At 43.3% G+C, this 24,488-nt stretch overlaps 3 protein-coding genes and 1 long non-coding RNA gene across 7 annotated transcripts in view; 1 reads left to right on the top strand and 3 right to left on the bottom strand.

Annotated features, from left to right (window-relative positions):
- The window catches only part of LOC139577706 (uncharacterized), a 140,613-nt gene that overhangs the window by 18,119 nt on the left and 98,006 nt on the right, over positions 1 to 24,488 (bottom strand). The window lies entirely within an intron of this gene.
- Positions 1,354 to 7,866, bottom strand: LOC139579102 (uncharacterized). Of its 2 annotated transcripts, XM_071407369.1 has the most exons (4): positions 7,599 to 7,866; positions 7,262 to 7,377; positions 5,919 to 7,065; positions 1,354 to 2,503 (listed from the first exon to the last, which is right to left on the bottom strand). In XM_071407369.1, exons 1-4 carry the CDS (start codon positions 7,864 to 7,866, stop codon positions 2,463 to 2,465), a joined length of 1,572 nt encoding a protein of 523 aa, XP_071263470.1. In that variant the 3' UTR covers positions 1,354 to 2,462. The 2 variants fall into 2 exon arrangements, with proteins under 2 accessions (XP_071263470.1, XP_071263469.1); XM_071407368.1 differs by lacking the exon at positions 1,354 to 2,503 and having other exon boundaries at positions 4,495 to 7,065.
- On the top strand, positions 7,811 to 11,233 carry LOC139579103 (uncharacterized). The gene is made up of 3 exons (XR_011675673.1): positions 7,811 to 7,945; positions 9,547 to 9,677; positions 10,327 to 11,233. It is a non-coding gene; the product is annotated as an uncharacterized lncRNA (long non-coding RNA).
- Positions 15,946 to 20,104, bottom strand: LOC139579101 (uncharacterized). Its single transcript, XM_071407367.1, has 3 exons — positions 19,593 to 20,104; positions 19,062 to 19,192; positions 15,946 to 18,862 (listed from the first exon to the last, which is right to left on the bottom strand). Exons 1-3 carry the CDS (start codon positions 19,873 to 19,875, stop codon positions 17,783 to 17,785), a joined length of 1,494 nt encoding a protein of 497 aa, XP_071263468.1. The 5' UTR covers positions 19,876 to 20,104; the 3' UTR covers positions 15,946 to 17,782.

Here is a 24,488-nt window from a genome sequence, read left to right as displayed (position 1 = left end):
GGGGCTTTCACCAAATTGTACCAAAAAAAGGTAAATTACTCTGAGCTTTTAACACAGTGCGCATCAGTGACATCTGCTGGTCAGCATGTTTGATGTTAATATGCAGTATACTTGTTTTCCCGATGCATCCATCAAAACGTCGTGGTGCAATGGGTAGGTGTGAGCGCTGATTGAATACATTCAATTAGAATGTGGGATTCACATCCTATTTATCCTTTTTGCCGCCAGTTTCTTAAAAACGGGTATTATTTAGGATCCCAAAGACAAAAGATTATTATAGGTTACACGAAAAAAGTTTTATTTGAACAACTATGCGAAGAAACGACATTTTCAACCATAGCCAGGATTATATATTGTGCCTATGCTAGTGTCTGATCCCAAATCGCTGCCCCTACCTGCACTAGTGTTGATGTACTAGAATATTTAACTTCTCTGCGCTACGGATCCCTTTAGCGGGACCATTTTCCTAAACAACCGCTGAATTGCAAAATATGACTAAAAATATTTATAATCATGCAATCACAAGTGAAATATACCAAAACACAGCTTAGCTTGTTGTTAATCCACCTATCGTGTCAGATTAGGAAAATATGCTTTGCAGCGAAAGCAATCCAAGCTTTTGTGAGTGTATCAATCAATGCTACAACAGCTAGCCCCAAATTAGCATGGTCACGAAAGTCAGAAAAGCAATAAAATTAATCGCTTACCTTTGATAATCTTCGGATGTTTGCACTCATGAGACTCCCAGTTACACAACAAATGTTATTTTTGTTCGATAAATATTACTTTTATAACAAAAAAAACGCCATTTGGGTTGCACGTTATGTTCAGAAAACCAAAGCCTTGTTCCGTTCGACGAAAATTCCAAAAAGTATCCGTAATGTTCGTAGAAACATGTCAAATGTTTTTTATAATCAATCCTCAGGTTGTTTTTAACAAACATAATCGATAATATTTCAACTGGACCGTAACCTATTCAATAAGAGAGAAAAAGAAAATGGAGAGCTACCCCTCTCGTGCGCAGGAACTAATCAGAGGACACCTGACTAGTTTTGAAAAATCTCACTCATTTTCAAAATAAAAGCCTGAAACTATGTCTAAAGCCTGGTCACAGCCTGAGGAAGCCATTGGAAAAGGAATCTGGTTGATACCCCTTTAAATGGAAGAAAGACGGGCCAGGAAACACAGATAAAAAATAAATAAATAAAAAATCACTTCTGGGTTAGATTTTCTCAGGTTTTCGCCTGCAGAATCAGTTTTGTTATACTCACAGACAACATTTTGACAGTTTTGGAAACTTTGGAGTGTTTTCTATCATAATCTGTAAATTATATGCATATTCTACGATCTGGACCTGAGAAATAGTCCGTTTACCTTGGGAACGTTATTTATTTATTTTTATTTAAAAATCTGACCCCTAGCGTCAAGAGGTTAAAAATCGAAGTAAATTGGTAAATACGGTGTCCAGTAGAGGTCGGTGTATGTATGACAGAAACATTTTATTGAAGAAATTCCGTGGGATCAAGAATTTTGCAAATCATGGTTCGAAAAAGCACACTAGCTCAGTGTTTGAAACTAACAACTTTACAAAATATGGTGGTTACATGGCATGATTTAAGATGTTAAATTTTAAAAACTGAGCAGCCTATGCTTATCTAAACTCAGAATGTAAAAGTTAGAAATACAATGTAGCTAGTTTAATCTTGTGCTGTTAGAAGACGACTGACTTGCGCTGCTCTACAGGCTGAGCCACCTGTCAGGTGAGAAAAGCAGAAGAATATCTAGAATAAGTCTAAGTACTGTGCAGCAGAGATCGTTGTTTTGGAAGCTACTGAGTTGGATCAAACAAAGCTTTTTACCTCAAGTTGACAAGCAGGTAACTGCTTGTCAACTTTGCCTTGGGTTTTAATTAAACTTTTTCCACTCACTTTTACATATTAACAACAAACTTTGGATACATCATTTGATAATTATCAATAAAAACTACTATAGTTGTTTCATTTACAATCACTGTTCTGAAAAAGAAAAAGTCTCAAGATTCGATACTGTGTTATGGTTTCAGGATAGATTAATCCGCCATTTGGCTGTACGCCCTGAACTATCTTTCACCTGCTAAAACTGAATTACCTAGACAAAATTCAAAGATTCTTGAAAGCTCCCAGCAGAGCTGGAATGAGATCGGCACTCTCATGCCTTCTTCAGAGCAACTGGAAACTCAAATCTCCGACTTAAGTGCGTTCAAAATAACTGGGAACTCTGGGGGAAAATATGAGCTCCGACTGGAAATCCGACACCTGTCAGATGATACTGTGACGCCCGAAGCTTCGAACGTCATCCTCACATGTTATTGTTACTTTGACGCAAGCATTGAAACGTTGTCGAATCAGTAGTGCTTAGAAAACTGCATCGGAGCTTCTGTATTAATCATCCCGTCACTACCTTCAGGGATCCCCAGACCCTCCTCACACCTCTCTTCCTTCACCAGCAGCACCTCTAGACACTCCTGGAAGAGACAGGTGATACAAATTACACAGACATACACTACCCTAAGGTACATACACAGATAATAAACACACTTTCAACATGGAGTATTAACCCACCCTCACTACATTTGAGTCCTATACTGTAGTTACAGAATGACTTCATTGTTGTTAAACCCATCATGGTGGACAAAACAATGTTGTGGGTAAAAATAACTTAAGTCAAGTCAGACAAACCTGACTAAAATATTTTGACATGTACAGTAGGTGTTTGTTAGTGTGTGGGTATGTGTAGGTATATTTAGTAAGTGTACATTATATTGGTTATAAAGCACTCTCGTGTGTAGGCAGAATAGGGCGAGATCCGAAGTGATACAGTGGGGAGAACAAGTATTTGATACACTGATGATTTTGCAGGTTTTCCTACTTACAAAGCATGTAGAGGTCTGTAATTTTTATCATAGGTACACTTCAACTGTGAGAGACGGAATCTAAAACAAAAATCCAGAAAATCACATTGTATGATTTTTAAGTAATTAATTTGCATTTTATTGCATGACATAAGTATTTGATACATCAGAAAAACAGAACTTAATATTTGGTACAGAAACCTTAGTTTGCAATTACAGAGATCATACGTTTCCTGTAGTTCTTGACCAGGTTTGCACACACTGCAGCAGGGATTTTGGCCCACTCCTCCATACAGACCTTCTCCAGATCCTTCAGGTTTCGGGGCTGTCGCTGGGCAATACGGACTTTCGGCTCCCTCCAAAGATTTTCTATTGGGTTCAGGTCTGGAGACTGGCTAGGCCACTCCAGGACCTTGAGATGCTTCTTACGGAGCCACTCCTTAGTTGCCCTGGCTGTGTGTTTCGGGTCGTTGTCATGCTGGAAGACCCAGCCACGACCCATCTTCAATGCTCTTACTGAGGGAAGGAGGTTGTTGGTGTAGATCTCGCGATACATGGCCCCATCCATCCTCCCCTCAATACGGTGCAGTCGTCCTGTCCCCTTTGCAGAAAAGCATCCCCAAAGAATGATGTTTCCACCTCCATGCTTCACGGTTGGGATGGTGTTCTTGGGGTTGTACTCATCCTTCTATTCCTCCAAACACGGCGAGTGGAGTTTAGAGCAAAAAGCTCTATTTTTGTCTCATCAGACCACATGACCTTCTCCCATTCCTCCTCTGGATCATCCAGATGGTCATTGGCAAACTTCAGATGGGCCTGGACATGCGCTGGCTTGAGCAGGGGGACCTTGCGTGCGCTGCAGGATTTTAATCCATGACGGCGTAGTGTGTTACTAATGGTTTTCTTTGAGACTGTGGTCCCAGCTCTCTTCAGGTCATTGACCAAGTCCTGCCGTGTAGTTCTGGGCTGATCCCTCACATTCCTCATGATCATTGATGCCCCACGAGGTGAGATCTTACATGGAGCCCCAGACCGAGGGTGATTGACCGTCATCTTGAACTTCTTTTATTTTCTAATAATTGTGCCAACAGTTGTTGCCTTCTCATCAAGCTGCTTGCCTATTGTCCTGTAGCCCATCCCAGCCTTGTACAGGTCTACAATTTATCCCTTATGTCCTTACACAGCTCTCTGGTCTTGGCCATTGTGGAGAGGTTGGAGTCTGTTTGATTGAGTGTGTGGACAGGTGTCTTTTATACAGGTAACGAGTTCAAACAGGTGCAGTTAATACAGGTAATGAGTGGAGAACAGGAGGGCTTCTTTAAGAAAAACTAACAGGTCTGTGAGAGCCGGAATTCTTACTGGTTGGTAGGTGATCAAATACTTATGTCATGCAATAAAATGCAAATTAATTACTTAAAAATCATACAATGTGATTTTCTGGACTTTTGTTTTAGATTCCGTCTCTCACAGTTGAAGTGTACCTATGATAAAAATGACAGACCTCTACATGCTTTGTAAGTAGGAAAACCTGCAAAATCGGCAGTGTATCAAATACTTGTTCTCCCCACTGTATATACTAAAGAGTCTCAATGAAAGTCTTAGAATGAAAAGTCCCATTTTGTGTTTATTAAACATAAACAAGTGTTAAATACACCATATGAAAACCACACATACACGCATCTCTGTGTGCTTAGCAGACATCTCAGCTTGGATGTCGGCCCACCACCTCAAGCTCAACCTCGACAAGACATAACTGCTCTTTCTCCTGGGAAAGGTCTGCCCACTCCAAGACTTCTCCATCATGGTTGATATCTCCACTGTGTCCCCCTACAAGAGTGCAAAGACCCTTGGCGTGACCTTGGACAACACCCTGTCATTCTCTGCAAACATCAAAGCAGTGACTTTCCTGCAGGTTCATGCTCTACAACAGTAGAGTACGACCCTTCCTCACACAGGAAGTGGCGCAGGTCCTAATCCAGGCTCTTGTCATCTCCAGTCTAGACTACTGCAACTCTCTATTGGATGGGCTCCCTGCTTGTGCCATCAAACCCCTGCAACTTATCCAGAATGCCGCAGCCCGCCTGGTGTTCAACCTTCCCAAAGTGTTCAACTGCTCCTTGGCACACTCTACTGGCTTCCAGTCGAAGCTCACATCCACTACAAGACCATGGTGCTTGCCTACAGAGCAGCAAGGGGAACTGCCCCTCCCTACCTTCAGGCTATACTCAAACCCTACACCCCAAGCATCCTGTTCTGCCTCCTCTGGTCTCTTGGCTGTCCCACCCCTACGAGGGATCAGACCCCACTCAGCCCAGTCAAAGCGCTTCTCTGTCCTGGCACCCCAATGGTGGGACCAGCTTCCCACTGATGTTAAGACAGAAGAGCCCCCCCCTACTTGCTAAGTCTGTTATATGTCAAATTTTGAAAAAAGTACACTGAATGCGCAATTGCGTTGACTCCCACCATTCGTTCATTTTGATACAGCGCATCAATTTCTTGGATTATCAGCTGTTATCAAACACATGAGTCGGAAAAGATTAGTGAATTCTACTAGATCAAATGCCAAAATGAATTTGCAGTTTAAGTATGAAGTACGCTAGTATGGGTATTCGGACACAGCCACTGCCTGGATGCAATATTCTACACAGGAATATTCAACACTGAAATCTGTTACATTCTGATTTAGAATAACAAGAATATCTTTGTCTTCAATGCAAGGTTTGATCTAAACGTCAGAAGCTATCGAGTGGAATGGTTACTTTCTACGTTATGTAGTGAAATGTTTTTTCTGCTGGTGTATCCTGAGGTAGCTCCTATGAGAACCTCTTCCTGCAGTGCTTACAGGCAAACTGCCTTTCTCCCATGTGAAGCTTCAGGTGCATCTTCAGCTGGTTCTGGTGGGGGAAAGTATTTCCAAACTAGTGGCAGCTGTACATTTTATTCCCTGTGTGGACCCTCTGGTGCCTCTTCAGGCTGGACGAGTGGGAGAAGCTCATGTGACACTGGGGACAGCTGAAGGGTTTCTCACCTGAGTGGACCCTCTGGTGGCTCTTCAGGTTCCAAGCCTGGGAGAAGCACATGTGACACTGGGTACAGCTGAAGGGTTTCACCCCTATGTGGACCCTCTGGTGGATCTTCAGGTTGCCAGACTGTGTGAAGCGCATGTGACACTGGGTACAGCTGAAGGGTTTCTCCCCTGTGTGGACCCTCTGGTGTCTCTTCAGGGTGCCAGCCTGGGTGAAGCGCATGGGACACTGGGTACAGCTGAATAATCTCTCCCCTGTATGGACCCTCTGGTGAATCTCCACCTTCTGGGGGCAGCTGAAGCCTTTGTTACAGAACATGCAGAGGAAACGTTTCTCTTTACTGTTACCTGATATTTCTCCCCCTCCCCGAGTCTTGGACCTTACATCCTTTGAATTCAATACCTGATCAAAAAGGACGCAGCCGTGTGAATTGGAAGGTGCCATCGATGTGGACTCTGGGTCTGAATCCCTGAACGCGTGTAAAGGGGAGTGGGTTGCGATATTTGGATTTGGCTCTAAGCTTTCCCTGTAGTCTAAGAAGTCACTAGTGTTGCCCTGCGACTGTCCTTCTCCTAAGTGAGTATCGCCTGCATTCCATGTCAGAGGAGGGTCGCCCTCCTCCTTCACAGTCACCTCATCTACAACCAGACCCTCCCCTTTCTTATCTAGGGACCCTTCAGAGTATACACTACTGCTGTACTGGTTCCAGTCCCCTCTCATTGGATTAGTCTGTGTATCTAAGTCCACAGGCATGTCACCAGGTATCATCTCTGTGTCTGTACCGTATGAACAGGACGGATCATTGCTATTCTGTAACGTGTCACTTGAGTCCTGATGGAACAGAACCGTCCTCGGGCTCCCGTAAACTAAATACTCTGAGCGGGGAGCAGGAGGACCGCCCAGTCGCTCCAGCACTGTTAAAGTCGTAGTGTCCGTCTCTGACTTGAGGACAGCATTCAGCGTTCCACTGACATCCGTGATGCTGTGTCGGGTCCTGGGCAGTGCTGGTGTGGTGGTGGGGTCCTCCATGGCTACAGGGGGTGCCACTCCAGACACTGCACCATCCTGGATGTCTCTGCTGTGCCATGGGTCCTCTCCTTCAGACCTCTCCAGCTTGACCCCAGGACCTGCAGCCTCTGCATCTGCAGACTGAGACAAGAAGAGGGGAGGTTATTAGCGGTACATGAGTTGAATTAGATAACAATGTCATAGGGAAGTCTCACAAGCTCCCCTACGGCAGATAAATCAGGATGTACATGTAAGCAAATGAATAGCTGAGGGGAGCCTTTCTGAAACAAACTGATCACATTTGATGTACTGTAATTTGTTACACTATGACACTAACCTCTTTCACGATAACATGCTGGGGTGAGGTTCCACTCCCCTCATCTATAGCTATGGGTTGGTCATCTCTCCACACGTTGTGTCCAACTGGCTTCATAAAGCTCCTGTGGCCTTCACCTAAAAGAGTGATTGTGGGAAAAGGGATGTTGAAATTAGGTACTGTCAATGCGCAACTCTATATTGTACACTATTGGCACTCTCTACATTTGGCAAGGAGGATGTAAGGTAAAACTTCTTTTTGATATGCTATTTATTGGTGGATTGATTATGTTCCTTGCGTCACATTAGTTTAATTGAGCATGACAAACCCATAGCCCTTCTGCAAAATCAAAATGTACCTCTTGCCATTCCTCTGTATCGGTCGAGGATCTTGACACTACTGGGACGACTAGCGAGGACGCGCTCTCGCGCTGTCTTCTCTGCGCGCTCCCGTGCCACTTTCAGTTCTGTTCGCAATACACTGTTTTCTTTCTGGCTTTGAGTTATTTCCAAACAAAACACTGCATAGTCGTCGTCGACGAGTTTACAGACCTCTGCCACGGCTGCATTCGCTAGCACCTCCATAATGGAGGCTATTTGAGTGTGAAAAACCATACGTTTAGCCATTGTTAGCAGCTACTAGCTAGCTTTACTTAAATAACATCAACCAAATCCAGTCTCCAACGCGAATTAAATACTACCTGGGGTAAGTATGTGATTCTTTGCAGATAAATTAGTCATATGTTGAGTTCCAGGGTGTTAATAAACGTCTAAATAACAACAATAAAAACACTAACGTACAAAATTGTTCTTGATTTAATGTTCACTTCCGTTAACACTGACGAAAAAGGATCTAATTGGTTGGCGTCATAGATCAAATGGTGTGGTTAAATGAAAAAAGGTATGCGCGCTGTTCTTTGAATTACGGTACTTACTGATCAAATCTCCTATTCATGATCAGTATCTATCTTTCAAGCTTAGAGCCGACTTGTTTAGAAAGAATAGTGTGTTAGCAAGAATACTGTAGAAAATATTAGAATTACTTTATTCCATCTACATCACATCAGTAAGGTAAATATTTAACTATACTTGTTCTAGCCTAGATTTACTGTCTCTCTAAAAACAGGTATTTACACAAGCCTGTTTCAAAGACAAGTTAATGAGGAGTATGTGGTTAATTACCCTCTTAGCCCTAGTGTTAGATGGGTACCTTTTTGTGGTGAATGCCCTTCCTGACCCTGTCTGTATTTATGGGGTAACCATGAGGTAGCTAAGGAAGGCTAGACCCAGGTCCAGGCCTTCTACCAACCCAGTCCCCAGGCATTAAACAAGACCCTGAAGAAGAAGACAGACTTGCTGATAGACTACCACCCAGAGGGGTCTCCCACCACTGTGAAGGCTGAAGCCCAGGGTGACCTGCTCTGTTCATCACGGATACTGTGGTGATTGTATCATAGAGAGAGACCCTCCTATCTCTATCAGCCCCAGGCCCTGCTTCTTCCCTGCACTGAGACTGTGAAGAGAAGGGTCTGGGCTGCAGACTGGATCCCTGACTGGAGCCTCTGTCTCTATGATGACCACCAGGACTGAAGTTATTCAGTCCACCTGTCCACTGGTTGTGTTCTGTGTAGTGGTGGAGTCTCTGTCCCTCGTGGTTCGTTCCCGGTTTCTACTCTGGAATAAACAGCGACGGCTCCTGATCCAAGGTCCTGATCTGGGGCCATGGTTGTGACCAGCCGCTTCAGAGGTCCAGTCTCTCCTACCAGCAACACTGGATATCAGCAGGTCCTCATGGACTGCAGACTGTAAACACAAATTGTACAGAAGAGCATATAAAGGTTTATATAACAAATGCATTGCTGTACAAACAGAAACATGATATTATTAAATGTTAACCACAGTTAAGCCCATCTCTAACACCATGATTCGAGTACCTAACAATATGGAGCCATTAGAGTTAATTATTTAAAAAATGTCCTTATGTGAATGAAGTATAATGTTTTGTTCGACTGTGACAAGGGAAACTCAGTTCCTGCAATGATACAAGAATAACCAAGTCAGTCAGCACAGAGTGTGGGAAATGTGGGGGCCAAGCAGGCTACAACTAGCCAGCTATGTGTGTGGAAAACATTTAATCACAGGTAATGTATTATATGGAGCTATACACCTTTAATAATGCTAGTCCATAACTCCCTTGTGTTTAATAGGCAATCAGTATCACTCTTGAGGTTTAAGGTCAAGGGAATATGTAAATGAGCGGTCTTGCAGTTTGAAGTGTGCACAGTGTTAATAGTTACCATGCTTCAGTCTATGTAATTGCAGATTACATGATAATTGCAGCAGCCACCAAAGAAGAGCATGATCACATTCTACAGCAGGTGATGGGCAGAGCTATCCGTCTGAATATGAAGTTCAATGCTGACAAGATGCAATACATGGTGAGTGAAGTGCATGGGACACATCAGCGCAGACAACTCCAAGGTGATAGCAGTCACACAGATGCCCCCACCAGAAGACAGAGTTTACTGGGTATGACACATTTCCTAACCTAGTACAACCAAGATGAAGCCACGCTCACTGCACCACTCAGAATGCTCCTCAGGAAGGACATGGCACGGCAGTGGCACCCAGAACAACTAGCAGCACTGGAGAGTGTTAATCGTTACTATTCTTCAGATATAAAGCTAAAAGTAATAGTACTTCAGTCCCCATTGTCAAGTTAATTTTACAGTGCCACCTAGAGCACAAGTGGTAAGACGTTTAACTTTAGTATAGTCCATTTGTTACTCCACTGAGTACTTGTATCTGTTTGTTTTGCGTTGTTGGTCTTTGCTAGTTTAATGGTCCAGTCGGTAGGTAGCTAGGATTCACTCACTCACATGGCTGGTATCACCGTCATGAAAAGGAGCATGAGGGAATCCCTACAATATGACGTTTTTCTAAGTAGTGAGAACGCTCTGGAGCAAACAATGTTGAAAAGTAATTTTTAGACATGTACTTTTCTTAAATGTCGTTTTGCAATTCACTAAAACAAGCAGACAAGATTTGCGTTTGTACCTGGGTAACCACAGGTTCTTTTCCCTACAGGCAGGCATTCTATCTAATACTGACTGGAACTATACACTATACATGGGCCGAATGATCTCTCCTGTTTGGATCTTCAGGTGCATCTTCAGCTGGTGCTGGTGGGAGAACCTCTTCTCACTGGGGGCAGCTGCAGGATTTCTCCCCTGTGTAAGAAATCCTATGGTGCCTCTTTAGGTTGAACGAGTGGGAGAAACTGTCCGGGAACAAGGTGGCAGCCGAACACTTGCCTATTAATGCTCTGTGGGGACCCCAGGAAGAGTAACTGCTGATTTTACAACAGCTAATGGGGATCCAGAAGAAGTTGTTCAAAGAGAAAGCCTAATGTTGCAGAAATTTGGTTCAGGATCTCTGGAGGTATTTCAACATTCCCTGGCCTTTCAATCAAATGTAAAATGTTCTGTTATATAACAATCCTAAATTGTAGCCTATACATTATGGCAATGTACATGTTTTCATTTAGAAATCTACATCTTGCATGTTTTTGTTTACATTTACAAAGCTCATATCTCCCTCCGATTGTATGGTTATCTTTTGTGTTAATGATTTAAAGTAAATATTTCTCATGACATTTCACAAATGTCCCATTTTGAATCAGTGATCAACACTGGATGAATTGGATAAATAGCTAGGTTTGCCTAAAACATTGGAAACATAATATATATATATATATAATGACCAGTCTTTAATCAAAATTTGGTTGTTCTTGTATTTCCACAAGTGCATTTCTTTGAAAAACAACAATGATTGGGTTTAGATCTGTTAAATCGGTGTTTCCATTATTTTGTGAAAGTGACTACTGTAAGAAAGTTCAATGGTAGAAATGAAGGCTATGCTTCTTGCTGGACATATGGTTGAAGTGGTCAGTTGGTTTTGAGATCTGATTTGGCCTATTAAATTACTGAACACATTATTGGTCAATTGCATTTGATTGGTGAGTGAAAAGTACAGTTTCCACCAATGGTTCTCACATACTGTATAGACAGTATGTAGGCCTAATAGTACACAACAATAATACATCACTAATAGTTCATTTCCAGGTAATGACCCGCAGCTAATCAGTGGCTTCCTCCTCTTTTAATCAAGCACACATACACACACGTGCGACTCAAATCATTAGTATTGTAACATTAGTAAGGCTAAGTTATTCATTATTTATATCCGTCTACTTCAGTGGTCACCAACCAGTCGATCGCCAAACAGTTCTGTAAAATGTGTTGTGTTCCTATTTTTTTTGTTATTAGTCTCGGGCTGTTGGTGGTAGGTGCAGCCAATTCAGCTGCCCTGTGTGCCGGGTATTACAAACTGTTGCCATTTCATGTGTCTGAAGGTACAAACTCTGCCTTCCCGGTTGGCCTGGAGAGGAAATCAAGTGCACAATTTTTATTTTTTATTTTATTTAACCAGGTAGGCTAGTTGAGAACAAGTTGTCATTTACAACTGCGACCTGGCCAAGATAAAGCAAAGCAGTGCAACACAAACAACAACACATAGTTATACATGGAATAAACAAACATACAGTCAATAATACAATAGAAAAAGTCTATATACATACAGTGTGTGCAAATGAGGGAGTACGGCAATAAATAGGCTATAGTGGCGAAATAATTACAATAAAGCAATTAAACACTGGAGTGATAGATGTGCAGAAGATGAGTGTGCAAGTAGAGACACTGGGGTGCAAAGGAGCAAAATAAATAACAGTATGGGGATGAGGTAGTTGTATGGGCTATTTACAGATGGGCTATGTACAGGTGCAGTGATCTGTGAGCTGCTCTGACAGCTGGTGCTTAAAGTTAGTGAGGGAGATATGAGTCTCCAGCTTCAGTGATTTTTGCAGTTCGTTCCAGTCATTGGCAGCAGAGAACTGGAAGGAAAGGCGGCCAAAGGAGGAATTGGCTTTGGACAGTGCTATGCCTCCGAACGTCAATCAGATTGATCAGATGACCGAGTCTGCAGTAACATAGGAGGCATAAAAGAAAGCTATGGCAAAATTGATGCTGTGAGATTTCAAAATGTTTAAAACCATGACTAGAGAGACACTATCAACGAATACAGCAAAGACCTGCTGTTTTTATGAGTGAGTCACGTGCTAATGGCAAATCCCCGTCTACGGTCATCTCGTCACGCAGACAGCTTTGGCTCTTACAGACAAAGATGTCGGCCTCTGTGAAGAAACCCTTTATGGAGCTCCCCATCTCCCCATGCCAAGTTTTTCTTTGGGAGGGGGGGGGGGGGAGGGGGTCCTGGTGTGGACACCATTTTGGACCAAATGGCGAAGCTGCGGAAAGACAAAGAGACCCTGCAGTCTTTCATGAGTCCCCCCTGCCCTGCGTTACCCTACCCAGAGACCCTTGCAGTCTAGACCTCAGCTCTCCCCTGCCTTGTAAGGCCACTTGGGCCCTCCCCCAAACCAGCCACACCCTGATCAGCCACGTAAACAGGCTCTTGATCAGCAGTGGTGCCACCACCAGCACATAACAAGCACCATCCCTCTGCTCCGAAGAAGGACGTGCCCCCTCAGTCATCCTGATGGGTGTGGCCACGGCATCAGCCGCTTCTCCCATGCCCATCGGGCAAAGTGGGAGCTTGTGGAGTCCCCCTTGGTGCTGGATACAGTACTAGAGGGGTACAAACTGCAATTCCGTTGCCAGCCACCACCTTTCAGAGAAGTTTGGTCAACTACAACAGCCAACCCCCTGAAAAGAGAAGCTCTCCAACTGTAGATTGCCTCCCGCTGGTAAAGAATGCAATCAGACAAATCAAAGCATCAGAACACCACAGTGGGTTCTATGGAGTAAATTTCCTAGTCCCCAAGTGGGATACCGGCTTTCGCCCCATCCTGGACTTGATGCCTCTCCACCGGTGCTTGAAAACCCTGCCCTTCAAGATGTTATCAGCCCAGGCCAGTGGTTCACCACTGTCAACCTAAAAGATGCCTACTTCCACGTACCGATCCACCCGGCTCACAGGATGTTCCTGCACTTTGCATTCAACGGCATAGCGTACAAGTACCAAGTTTTACCTTTCGGCCTCTCCCTGGCACCAAGAACATTCACAAAATGCATGGATGCCGCTCTAGCACCGCTTACATCACAAGGGATGATCGTACTAAATTACCTAGACGATTGGCTAATCTGTGCTCAGTCACAAGAACAGGCAGCAGCAGTCACAACATCTCTCCTGAAGCACATCTCAGAGCTAGTCCTCAGGTTGAACACGCAAAAAAAGCCACCTGGTCCCCATACAAACTGTGACCATCGTGAGCATGAGGATCGACTCATCTCTAATGAGGGCTCACCTCACTGAAGTGTGAGTCCAGAAAATAGTAGATCAGCTCAACCTTTTGTCCAAGACCAGAAGGTGACTGTTCGTCAGTGTCAGAGACTGATGGATCTCATCTCCGCAACCTCTCTGCTCAAGGTTTACGTCCCAAGGAACACGGGTATTGTCGCCTGACTGTGTCCAAGGAATGCACGCGAGCACTGGCAAGATGCCGATCCCTGAAATTCCTTTCAGGCGGGATATGCTTGTGCAGAGTCCATCGGAGGGAACTGGTTCAAACAGACGCCTCCTTGACAGGCTGAGAAGTAGTAAAGGGGGGAGGACAACCAGCGGGACATGGAGCCCCAGCTGGTCCAAACTCCACATCAACATGCTGGAGTTGAGAGAACTAACTCTGCTCAACTTACTCCCACAACTGCGGGACATGCGTGCTGGTACAGACAGACAGCGCCACAGTGGTAGCGTACATAAACCACCAAGGGGTTCTGGGTTCCATCCGTCTCCACCAGATGGTACATACCCTTCTGTTGTGGCCACAGAAGAATCTGGCCTCACTAAGAGCTGGACACCTCTCAGTGAACCTGAACACTGTGGTATCCGAATTCCTCCCGCCTGCAGCTGTGGGCCTGGCCACTGAACACCGAATATGGTCTGGTTTAGATCTTGAGCCCTCTGTTGTTAACATCTTACAGAGTGCCAGAGCCCCTTCCACCACGTCAACCTATGACACACGGTGGCGCGTGTTCTGCCAGTGGTGTAGGGAGCAGGGTGTTGCTTCAGAATCTTGCGGCATAAGAACTGTATTCTTGAGGTGTTTGTTAGATGCTGGCAGGGCTGCATCTACATTTAAGGTATACGCAGCAGCCATTTCAGCATGTCATAATGAAAAGCAGGATGGTCCACTTGGCAGCCACTGGCTCATGATTAGGTTTCTTAAAGGTGTGCTACAGTTTCAGGATACATTCATCTGCCATATAGCTCTACGCCAAGCTATCTTTCCACCTACTAAGAAAGTGAAATATCTAGACTAATATTTTTTAATGCTGCCAACAGAGGTATGCGCTCTCATGCTCCGTTCACATGCTAGTCGGAACTAGGAAACTCGGAAATTGACATGGCACGCGTATAACTACAACCAGTTGGCAAGTCAGAAATGTCAGAGTTTCCTAGTTCTGACTAGCACCTTAACGCGGCACCAGTTCTGACACCTGTCAGATGGTAGTGTGACGTCCGAAGCTTCGAATGTCATCGTCACGTGGTATTGCCACTTTGATACAAGCATCGATACGTTGTGTCGAATCAGTAGTGCTTTGAAAACTGCATCGGAGTGTCAGAGCTTAGTATCAAATCATTCCATCACTACCCTCAGGGTTCCCCAGACCCTCACACCCCTCTTCCTTCACCAGCAGCACGTCTGGACCCTCCTCCTCCTGGAAGAGACAGGTGATACAGATTACACAGACATACACTCCCTCAGATACGTACATACACCCACACACAGATAATAAACACACTTTCAACATGGAGTATATACCCATCCTCACTACATTTGAGTCCGATACTGTAGTTACAGAATAACTTCATTGTTGTTAAACCCATCATGGTGGACATAAATATGTGTGTAAAAATAACTCAGATATAAGTCAAAAGTCATCATCACACAAACTTTACTAAACTATTTTGACGTGTACGGTAGGTGTTTGTTAGTGTGTGGGTATGTGTAGGTATACAGTGCATTCTGAAAGGATTCAGGCCCCTTGACTTTTTCCATATTTTGTTATGTTACAGCCTTATTCTAAAATGTATTAAATACTTTTTTTTCTCATCAATCTACACACAATACACCATAATGGACAATCAAAAACAGGTTTAGAATTCTTTTGCTAATGTATTAAAAATAAAAAACAGAAATACCTTAATTACATAAGTATTCAGACCCTTTGCAATGAGACTTGAAATTGAGCTCAAGTGCATCCTGCCAAAAGTGCTTCAACAAACTACTGAGTAAAGTGTCTGAATACTTATGTAAATGTGTTATTTCCAGTTTTTTTTTTAAATACTTTTGCAAAAATGTCTAAAAACCTGTTTTTGCTTTGTCATCATGGGGATGGGGATGGGGGGGGGGGGAACAATTTAATCCATTTTAGAATAAGGCTGTAACGTAAAAAAATATGGAAAAAGTCAAGAGGTCTGAATACTTTCCAAATGCACTGTATTTCGTGTGTACAGTAATTGTACAGTATATAGGTATAATGCGCTGTCATGTGTATGCAGAATAGGGTGAGATCAGAAGTGATGTATACTAAAGAGTCTCAATGAAAGTCTTAGACTGAAAAGTCCCATTTTATGTTTATTAAACATAAAAGAGTTAAATACAACATATATGAAAACCGCACATACACGCATCTCTGTGTGCTTAGCAGACATTTCAGCTTGGATGTCGGCCCACCACCTCAAGCTCAACAAGATGTTGCTGCTCTTCCTGCCGTAGAAAGCCTGCCCGCTCCAAGACCTCTCCATCACGGTTGACATCTCCACTGTGTCCCCCTCCCAGAGTGCAAAGAACCTTGGCGTGACCCTGGACAACACCCTGTCATTTTCGGCAAAAATCAAAGCAGTGACTCACTCCAGCCGTAGAGTACGACCCTTCCTCAGACAGGAAGCGGCGCAGGTCCTAATCCAGGCGCTTGTCATCTCCATTCTAGACCAGGGTTTTCCAACTCCCCCCCCAGGTGCACGTTTTGGTTTTTGACCTAGCACTACAAAACTTGATTCAAATAAACCAACTCATCATCAGCTTTGTAGTGCTTGGGCAAAAACCAAAACGTGCACCCAGGACCGAGTTTGGGAAACCCTGGTCTAGTCTACAGCAACTCTCTGTTGGCTAGGTTCCCTGCTTGTGCCATCAAACCCCTGCAACTTATTCAAAATGCCGCAGCCCGCCTGGTGTTCAACCTTCCTAAATTCTTCCATGTCACCCCGCTCCTCGGCACACTCCACTGGCTTCCAGTCAAAACTTGCATCCACTACAAGACCATGGTGCTTGCCTACAGAGCAGCAAGGGGAACTGCCCTTTCCTACCTTCAGGCTATGCTCAAACCCAACACCCCAACCCGAGCACTCTATTCTGCCTCCTCTGGTCTCTTGGCTGTCCCACCCCTACGAGGGATCAGCTCCTTCTCAGCCCAGTCAAAGCTCTTCTGTTCTGGTACCCCAATGGTGGAACCAGCTTCCCCCTGAAGCTAAGACAGAAGAGTCCCTGCCCGAACGTTGCTGATAAGTACTTTAATGAGGGAAAATGTACTTGCTACGACTGTGTTATGTGGTTGTCTCACCCAGCTTTCTTAAGATGAATGCAAAAATTGTAAGTCGCTCTGGATAAGCGCATCTGCTAAAATGACCCGAAATCTCAAATGTAATGTCTCAACAAAAAATCTGCATGAATTTGACAAACTGCATTATTTTTCTAATTGAAAAGTGTCTTGGGAAAAAAATCAAGTAGTTGAATGGAAGTAATGAAATAGGCATTTGTGAACATCATATAGCCTACACAGTACAAACACGATATGTAACAGACTTTTTACGCTTATATATGCCTTATATCACACAATGGCCGTGTCCGAATACCCATAGTAGCGTAATAAATAGTATCCCGAAAAATACAATTCTATAGTATATGAAATGTTTAAAATAGTACATCGAATGCATCATCTATTGTGTGATTACGTAGACTCCCGCCATTTGTTCATTTTGGTACAGAGCATTAATTTATCTGATGATCAGCTGTTGTCAAACACGTGAGTGGGAAAAGGTGAGTGAATTCTACTAGATCCAATGCCGAAATTAGTATGCAGTTTGGGTATTATGGCTAGTATGGGTATTCGGACAAGGCCACTGTCTCAATGCAATATTCTACACAGGAATATTCAACACTGAAATCTGTTACTCTTGTTATTCCAAATGAAAATGTATCTGTCTTTAATGCAAGGTTTGATCTAAATGTCAGAAGCTATCGAGTGAAATGGTTACTTTTCTATATTATAGAGTCAAATGTTTTTTCTGCTTATGTATCCTGAGGTAGCTCCTCTCTGAGAACCTCTTCCCACAACCTTTCTCCTGTGTGAAACTTCAAGTGCATCATCAGCTGGTTCTGGTGGGAGAACATCTTCCCACACTAGGGGCAGCTGAATTGTTTCTTCCCTGTGTGGATCCTCTGGTGCCTCTTCAGGCTGGACGAGTGGGAGAAGCGCATGTGACACTGGGTACAGCTGTAAGGTTTCTCCCCTGTGTGGACCCTCTGGTGGATCTTCAGGTTCCAAGCCAGGGAGAAGCGCATGTGACACTGGGTACAGCTGAAGGGTTTCACCCCTATGTGGACCCTCTGGTGGATCTCCACCTTCTGAGGGCAGTTGAAGCCTTTGTTACAGAACATGCAGAAGAACCGTTTCTCCTTATTACCGCCTGATGTTGCTCCCCCTCCCTGAGCCTGGGCTCTAGCCCTGTCGTTTGAGTTCAATACCTGATCGAAAAGGGCACGGTTGTGTGAATCGGAAGGTGCCATAGACGTGGACACTGGGTCGCGATCCTTGAGCGTGTGTAAAGGGGAGTGGGTTGCGATATTTGGGTTTGGCTCTAAGCTTTCCCTGTAGTCTAAGAAGTCACTCTTGTTTTCCTGAGAGTGTCCTTCTCCTAAGTGAGTCTCGTCTGCATTCCATGTCAGAGGAATGTCACCCTCCACTTTCACAGTCACCTCATCTATGACCAGACCCTCCCCTTTCTTATCTAGACACATTTCAGAGTAGACACTACTACTGTACCGGTTCCAGTCCCCTCTCATTGAATTAGTCTGTGTATCTAAGCCCACAGGCATGTCACCAGGTATCATCTCTGTGTCTGTAGCGTATGAACAGGACGGATCATTGCCAGTCTGTAACGCATCACCTGAGTCCTGATGGAACAGAACCGTCCTCGGGCTCCCGTAAACTAAATACTCTGAGCGGGGAGCAGGAGGACCGCCCAGTCGCTCCAGCACCGTTAAAGTCTCAGTGTCTGTCTCTGACTTGAGGACGGTGTTCAGCGTTCCACTGACCTCCGTGATGCTGCATTGGGCCCTGGGCAGTGCTGGGGCGAGGGTGGGGACCTCCGTAGCTACAGCAAGCACTCCAGTCTGGATGTCTCTGCTGTGTGGTGGGTCCTCCTTTCCTTCATACCTTTCCAGCTTGAACCCAGGACCTGCAGCCTCTGCATCTGCAGACTGACACCAGAAGAGAGGAGGTAATTATCGGTACATGAGTAGAATTGGATAACAATGTCATAGGGAAGTCTCACAAGCTCTCCTATGGCAGATAAATCAGGATGTACATGTAAGCAAGTGAATAGCTGAGGGTAGCCTTTGAAATAAACGGGCCACATTTGATTTATTGTAATTTTTTATGTTACACTATTACACTAACCGCTTTCACGATAACATGCTGGGTGGAGGTTCCCCTGCCCTCATCTATAACTATTGGTTGGTCATCTCTCCACACGTTGTGTCCTACTGGCTTCACAAAGCTCCTGTGGCCTCCAGTGAGATGTCCTTCACCTAAGACAGTGATTGGGGGAAAAGAGGTAGTTAAATTAGGTACTGTCCATGCTTAACGCTATATTGTACACTATTGACAATATCTACAATTGGCAAGGAGGATCTAAGGTAACACTTATCATAACATATTGATATACTATTTATTGATGGATTGATTATGTTCCATGCATCAGATTATTTTAATTTAGTATGACAATCAGAAATTCAGTAAATCAAGAATCTGAGTAGAATATGGTATTGTGTCTTTGTGCAAGAAGAATTTGTTCTTAATTGACCTGCCCTGTAAAAATAAAGGTAAAATAAAAGAATTATGCAAGATGGGAAAGTATTGCATACTATCCAAAAACTGACCAAGAACCAAGGCCCCACAGCCTCGACCTTCTGCAAAATCAAAATGTACCTCTTGCCATTCCTCTGTACCGGTCGAGGATTTTGACACTACTGGGACGACTAGCGAGGACGCGCTCTCGAGTTGTCCTCTCTGCGCGCTCCCGTGCAACCTTCAGTTCTTGTAGCTGTAGTCTCCTCCGCAATGCCCTGTTTTCTTTCTGGCTTTGAGTTATTTCCAAACGAAACACTGCATAGTCGTCGTCTACGAGTTTACAGATCTCTGCAACGGCTGCATTCGCTAGCACCTCCATGATGGAGGCTATTTGAGTGTGAAAAACCATACATTTAGCCATTGTTAGCAGCTATCTAGCATTACTATCTACCAACCAAGTTCTGTCTCCAACGCGAATTAAATACTACCTGGGTGTAAGTATGTGAGGCTATGCAGTTAAATTAGTCATATTCTGAGTTCCAGGGTGTTAATAAACGTCTAAATAACAACAATAAAAACACTAAGGTACGAAATTGTTGTTGGTCAATGTTCACTTCCGTTTACACTGAAGAGAACGGATCTAATTGGTCGGCGTCATGGCTCAAAATGGCGTCTTTAAATGAAAAACGTATGCGCGCTGTTCTTTGAATTACGTTACTGCTTATTACATGACACATCAAATCTCATATTCATGGTCAGTATCTTTCAAGCTGAGAGCAGACTTGTTTAGAAAGAACAGTGTGTTAACAAGAATAGAGTAGAAAATAATATAATTACTTTATTCAAACTACATCACCTCAGTAAGGTAAATATTGATACCCAACATCAGCGGTATTTACAGAGCCACTGAACAAGCTGATTGGCACGTGTGTTTTTCTGTTGCTCATTAAAAAAAACGAGATTTCAGTCTTAGAGGTGTGTTTCCTCACCGATTCCGCATTTGGTTAATGATTAGCCCCCATGAAACACTGTAGACGCAGGATCCTAATTCACGTCCTCAAAATCCCCATAATGAATCTAACTAAGATAACTAAAATCTTTCATTCATTTTGACGTTTTTGCCGAGGGGGTTTTAGTTGCACAATTTTACATTAAGGAGCTGATGGGCAGGTCTGTCTCACCGTCTATGCTATTGGATAGAGCACAGCCACTGCAGATGTTCACCCCGTGTTAGTGAGCAAATGGACATTGTCAAATCAAAACCCAACCTTCATTTACCCGTTGTGATGCACGGATGTTCCAAACTCCGTTTTAGAAGAGACTGACTTTATGACCAGAAGCATCCTATTTACACTTTGTAGTCCATTTTCACACTAGAATAACGGTTTCTGACCCGTTTTCAAAGGGATTCATTGCTTTTTAAAGGCTGTCGCTCTTTAACTCTTACCCTATGAGGCCTGGAGCCTGCTGGTTTTCTGTTCTACCTGATAATTAATTGCACACACTTGGTGTCCCAGGTCTAAATTTGTCCCTGATTTAGAGGGTAACAATGCCAAAGTACATTGGAACTGGCTTCGAGGTCCAGACTTGAGTTTGAGGGCCCTATATTATGTTCTGTATATGTACAGTCACCTCCATAATTATTATCACCCTTGATGGAGATGAGCAAAAAAGACAATTAATAATTCAAATATTGAGCTACAGTGCCTTCAGAAAGTATTCACACTCCTTGACTTTTTACACATTATGCAGCCCAGCCTCACATTCAATTCGCGCATATATGTACAAAATGTATTTCAGCAGATTTCGTGCGTTTTTGTGCATTTTTGGGGTGGTTCAATTCGTTTGAAAATACACGAATTTCTGTGCTACTTAATTCGTGCGAAAAGACACGAATTTAACCAGTAGGCGACACACAAGCCGTTGCAACAACCATAGACGCGATCGCCTGTATTTATTTATTTTACGTTATGAATATATAGATATTTTGTCTTTTTTTAACCATTTAACCATAAGAGGTTATATATATATTGTCTTTATTTAATCCCTATTAAAACATTGTGGTTTTATGCCTATATGTACTGTTTTCGATTTTTCTGAACAGACTTTTCAGGATAGAATGAATGTAAGCAATGCATGATGGTTAATGGTGTTTTATTCGGTTGTAGTTCCATGTATTTCTTAAAAAATAAACGTGTAAACCATTTTTATTGAACAGAATGTAACTGAAAATACAATGGCAGCCTTGCCATTGTCCATCAATAACAAAACATTTTTTTTTCATATAACATTTGGGGAAACGTATGCAGTCATTGTAGTCTTACATTTTGTTGGCCAACCAAAATTACCAAAACGTTAACCCGTAATAAGGCTAGGGTGGCTGAGTGTAAATACATGGCTCTGAGTGTAAGCACCTTTTCACTAGAAACGTTCTTGTGTTCAAATTACCGTCAGTGCGAAATAGCTAGAAAGCTTTCGTATTTCCACTTGGCTGCACCTACGGTTACGATAACGATAAATCAAGTGCAATACCTGCGTCGACCTGTGTCGAGCAGCAAAACACCGGAAAGCTTCTAGCCTACCGGAAAGTTACAAGAAGAACAAGAATAGTTACCTCATCCGGTCATGTGACACTCTGGATGCCCCCTAAAAGCAATTTCAACCGTTTTGAAAAATGACGCCTGGTAACCCCAAAAAAATACCAGGTGCATGAAAAGTTTGGACTTAGAATATTTTTTGAAAACCTCCATAAATCACTCAGGCCATTGACTCGAGAAGAAAAAACATAAAATATTTTCCAGAAGAAAAAACAGAATATTTTTTGAAAACCTCCATAAATCACTCAGGCCAGCACCCATTGATTTGGGGCGGTAGTATAGCGCTCCCAGAGCGGATATGGAAGTCTGGATCCCCCCTAAAAGCATTTAAGGCTCTGTGTGTCTTTAAGCACCATACTTTTTCACTCCATCCTTGGTGTGTGTGTGTGTGTGTGTGTGTGTGTGTGTGTGTGTGTGTGTGTGTGTGTGTGTGTGTGTGTGTGTGTGTGTGTGTGTGTGTGTGTGTGTGTGTGTGTGTGTGTGTGTGTGAGAGAGCTTTTCTTTGACATCTGTTTAGCGAAATTACTGATTTACAGTTCATGAGGGTTGACCGATTCACACATTTAAAGTTTTGGAAAGATCTGACTTTTTTAAACCTTCGAAACAGCACCTATGACCCCATTTTAAGGCACTTCCGGTTGGCACAGGAAGCTATAAGTAAATACATATCCTGATCGGGGTATGCTTTTACAGAATCCTGAGTTTTAAGTCTATACGTTAAGAACTGACTGATTTACACAGGGTTGAATGCACTATATATCACAAACTGCTGGTTGGGTATGGCAAAACACTTTTAGGGTGATTTTATCACTTCCGGTTGCTCCAGGAAGCTTAGAATCAACACAGGTAGACCTCATAGTGGCTTGATGGATTGTCATTGAAGACAGGTTCATAAGACATTCATAACCCACATAGGCTTCAGGTTGAATTTAGGGGTGCAGGCAATGTGTTCCTATGGGGTGAGATGTCATTGTAAACTGTTTGATGTAAACACCTTCTTTTAACTGTTAAGGGTTAATGCCACACGGTCACTGTTAGGCTTGCACAGAGACCTTAGGAACGTTCCTGAGGTCAAATTGTGCTTCTAAACCTTAACAGTTCTCTCTCTGTCTCCCAAAAGCAAAATACTTGAAATGTAGGTCAAGGGTCATCTTCTTGTCACTGTCGCTGCGCTCAGACCGAGCAAGCTACGGTCAAGCGGGGCATCTCGTTGAACTCGGCACGGCTATGGTGATGTCATTTTTAGTGGTGATTTCAGAATGCTATTTTGGTGGTTTTTCACTGTTGAAACATATTGCAAATCCACAAAAGTCAACTAGCAAGTCAGTGTCCATCAGCCAATTAGATATTTTCAGACACCAAACTGATACCATCTGACTCCAAACTCACTTTTTCCAACTCGTTTAGAAGCCAACTATCACATATTTCAGAGCAGGCCCAAAATTCACAGCGCCTTCCATTTAAACCATAATAAAACAAATAATACGTAGTTATGTTCTAGCTGCGGGTCCAGTTTTCACATTATGTTTAGCCCTATGTGAGGCGACCTCGAATCGCAAGTTTCGGCTCGATAGGTCATTCGGTGCCCGAGCAAAACCTTAATTGGTGCTGAAATTCCACTTTTTTCCATGCCTTGCTACGGGGTCCTTGAATGAGCTATCGGACAGAAATGTCGGGGTCCGTCTCTATGGGCCGAGCCGGTTTCAATGCACCTAGTCTTGCAACTCTGGGACTTTTCTAAATGTCACCATTTTGTAATGCTCAAAATGAATTGAAGTCAATGCAAATGCACCGAGGCTTTTTATCGGTCCGAGAACCTTCTAGAGCCACATAACTCACCGTGCTTAATCGACCTGAGCTCTAGAACAGGTTTGTAAAGTTTCAGAACTCTAGGTCTGACGGTTCTTTAAAAGTTCAAACAAAAGTAACTATTGCAGGCACTGTCTGCTTCTAAGCCCCTCAGTGTGTCACTCCATCCTTTCTGTGTGGGTGTGTAAATTTTTCCTTGAAATCTGATGGGATGAATGACTGATTTACAGTTCATGAGGGTTGCCTATTCACATATATTAAATTTTGGAAAGATTTGACTTTTTTAACCCTTCGAAACAGCCCTTTTGACACCAATTATGGCACTTCCGGTTGGCACAGGAAGCTGAAAGTAAACACATATCCTCATTGGAGTGGGCTTTTACAGAATCCTGAGTTTTAAGTCTATACGTTAAGAACTCACTGATTTACATAGGGTTGAATGCACTATTTCTCTCAAACTGCAGGTTGGGTATGGCAAACACTTTTAGGGTGATTTAAAATCGAATCTTTAGAATCGACACAGGTAGACCTCATAGTGGCCTGATGGATTGTCATCGAAGACAGGTTCATAAGGCATTATTAACCCACATAGGCTTCAGGTTGAATTTAGGGGAGCAGGAAATGTATT

The sequence above is a fragment of the Salvelinus alpinus genome, chromosome 6 (genome assembly GCF_045679555.1).
Source record: "Salvelinus alpinus chromosome 6, SLU_Salpinus.1, whole genome shotgun sequence".
NCBI lineage: Eukaryota > Metazoa > Chordata > Actinopteri > Salmoniformes > Salmonidae > Salvelinus > Salvelinus alpinus.
Note: the sequence above shows the minus strand (reverse complement) of the source record. Positions and strands in the feature narration are given on the sequence as shown.

Excerpts from the sequence above, each read along its gene's own strand:
- LOC139579101 (XM_071407367.1), bottom strand. The coding sequence starts at position 19,875 with ATGGCTAAATGTATGGTTTTTCACACTCAAATAGCCTCCATCATGGAG. Across the intron at positions 19,193-19,592 it reads GTACAGAGGAATGGCAAGAG|GTGAAGGACATCTCACTGGA; the intron begins GTACATTTTGAT and ends TCACTGTCTTAG. Across the intron at positions 18,863-19,061 it reads AGCATGTTATCGTGAAAGCG|TCTGCAGATGCAGAGGCTGC; the intron begins GTTAGTGTAATA and ends TTCTGGTGTCAG.
- LOC139579102 (XM_071407368.1), bottom strand. The coding sequence starts at position 7,866 with ATGGCTAAACGTATGGTTTTTCACACTCAAATAGCCTCCATTATGGAG. Across the intron at positions 7,378-7,598 it reads ATACAGAGGAATGGCAAGAG|GTGAAGGCCACAGGAGCTTT; the intron begins GTACATTTTGAT and ends TCACTCTTTTAG. Across the intron at positions 7,066-7,261 it reads AGCATGTTATCGTGAAAGAG|TCTGCAGATGCAGAGGCTGC; the intron begins GTTAGTGTCATA and ends TTCTTGTCTCAG.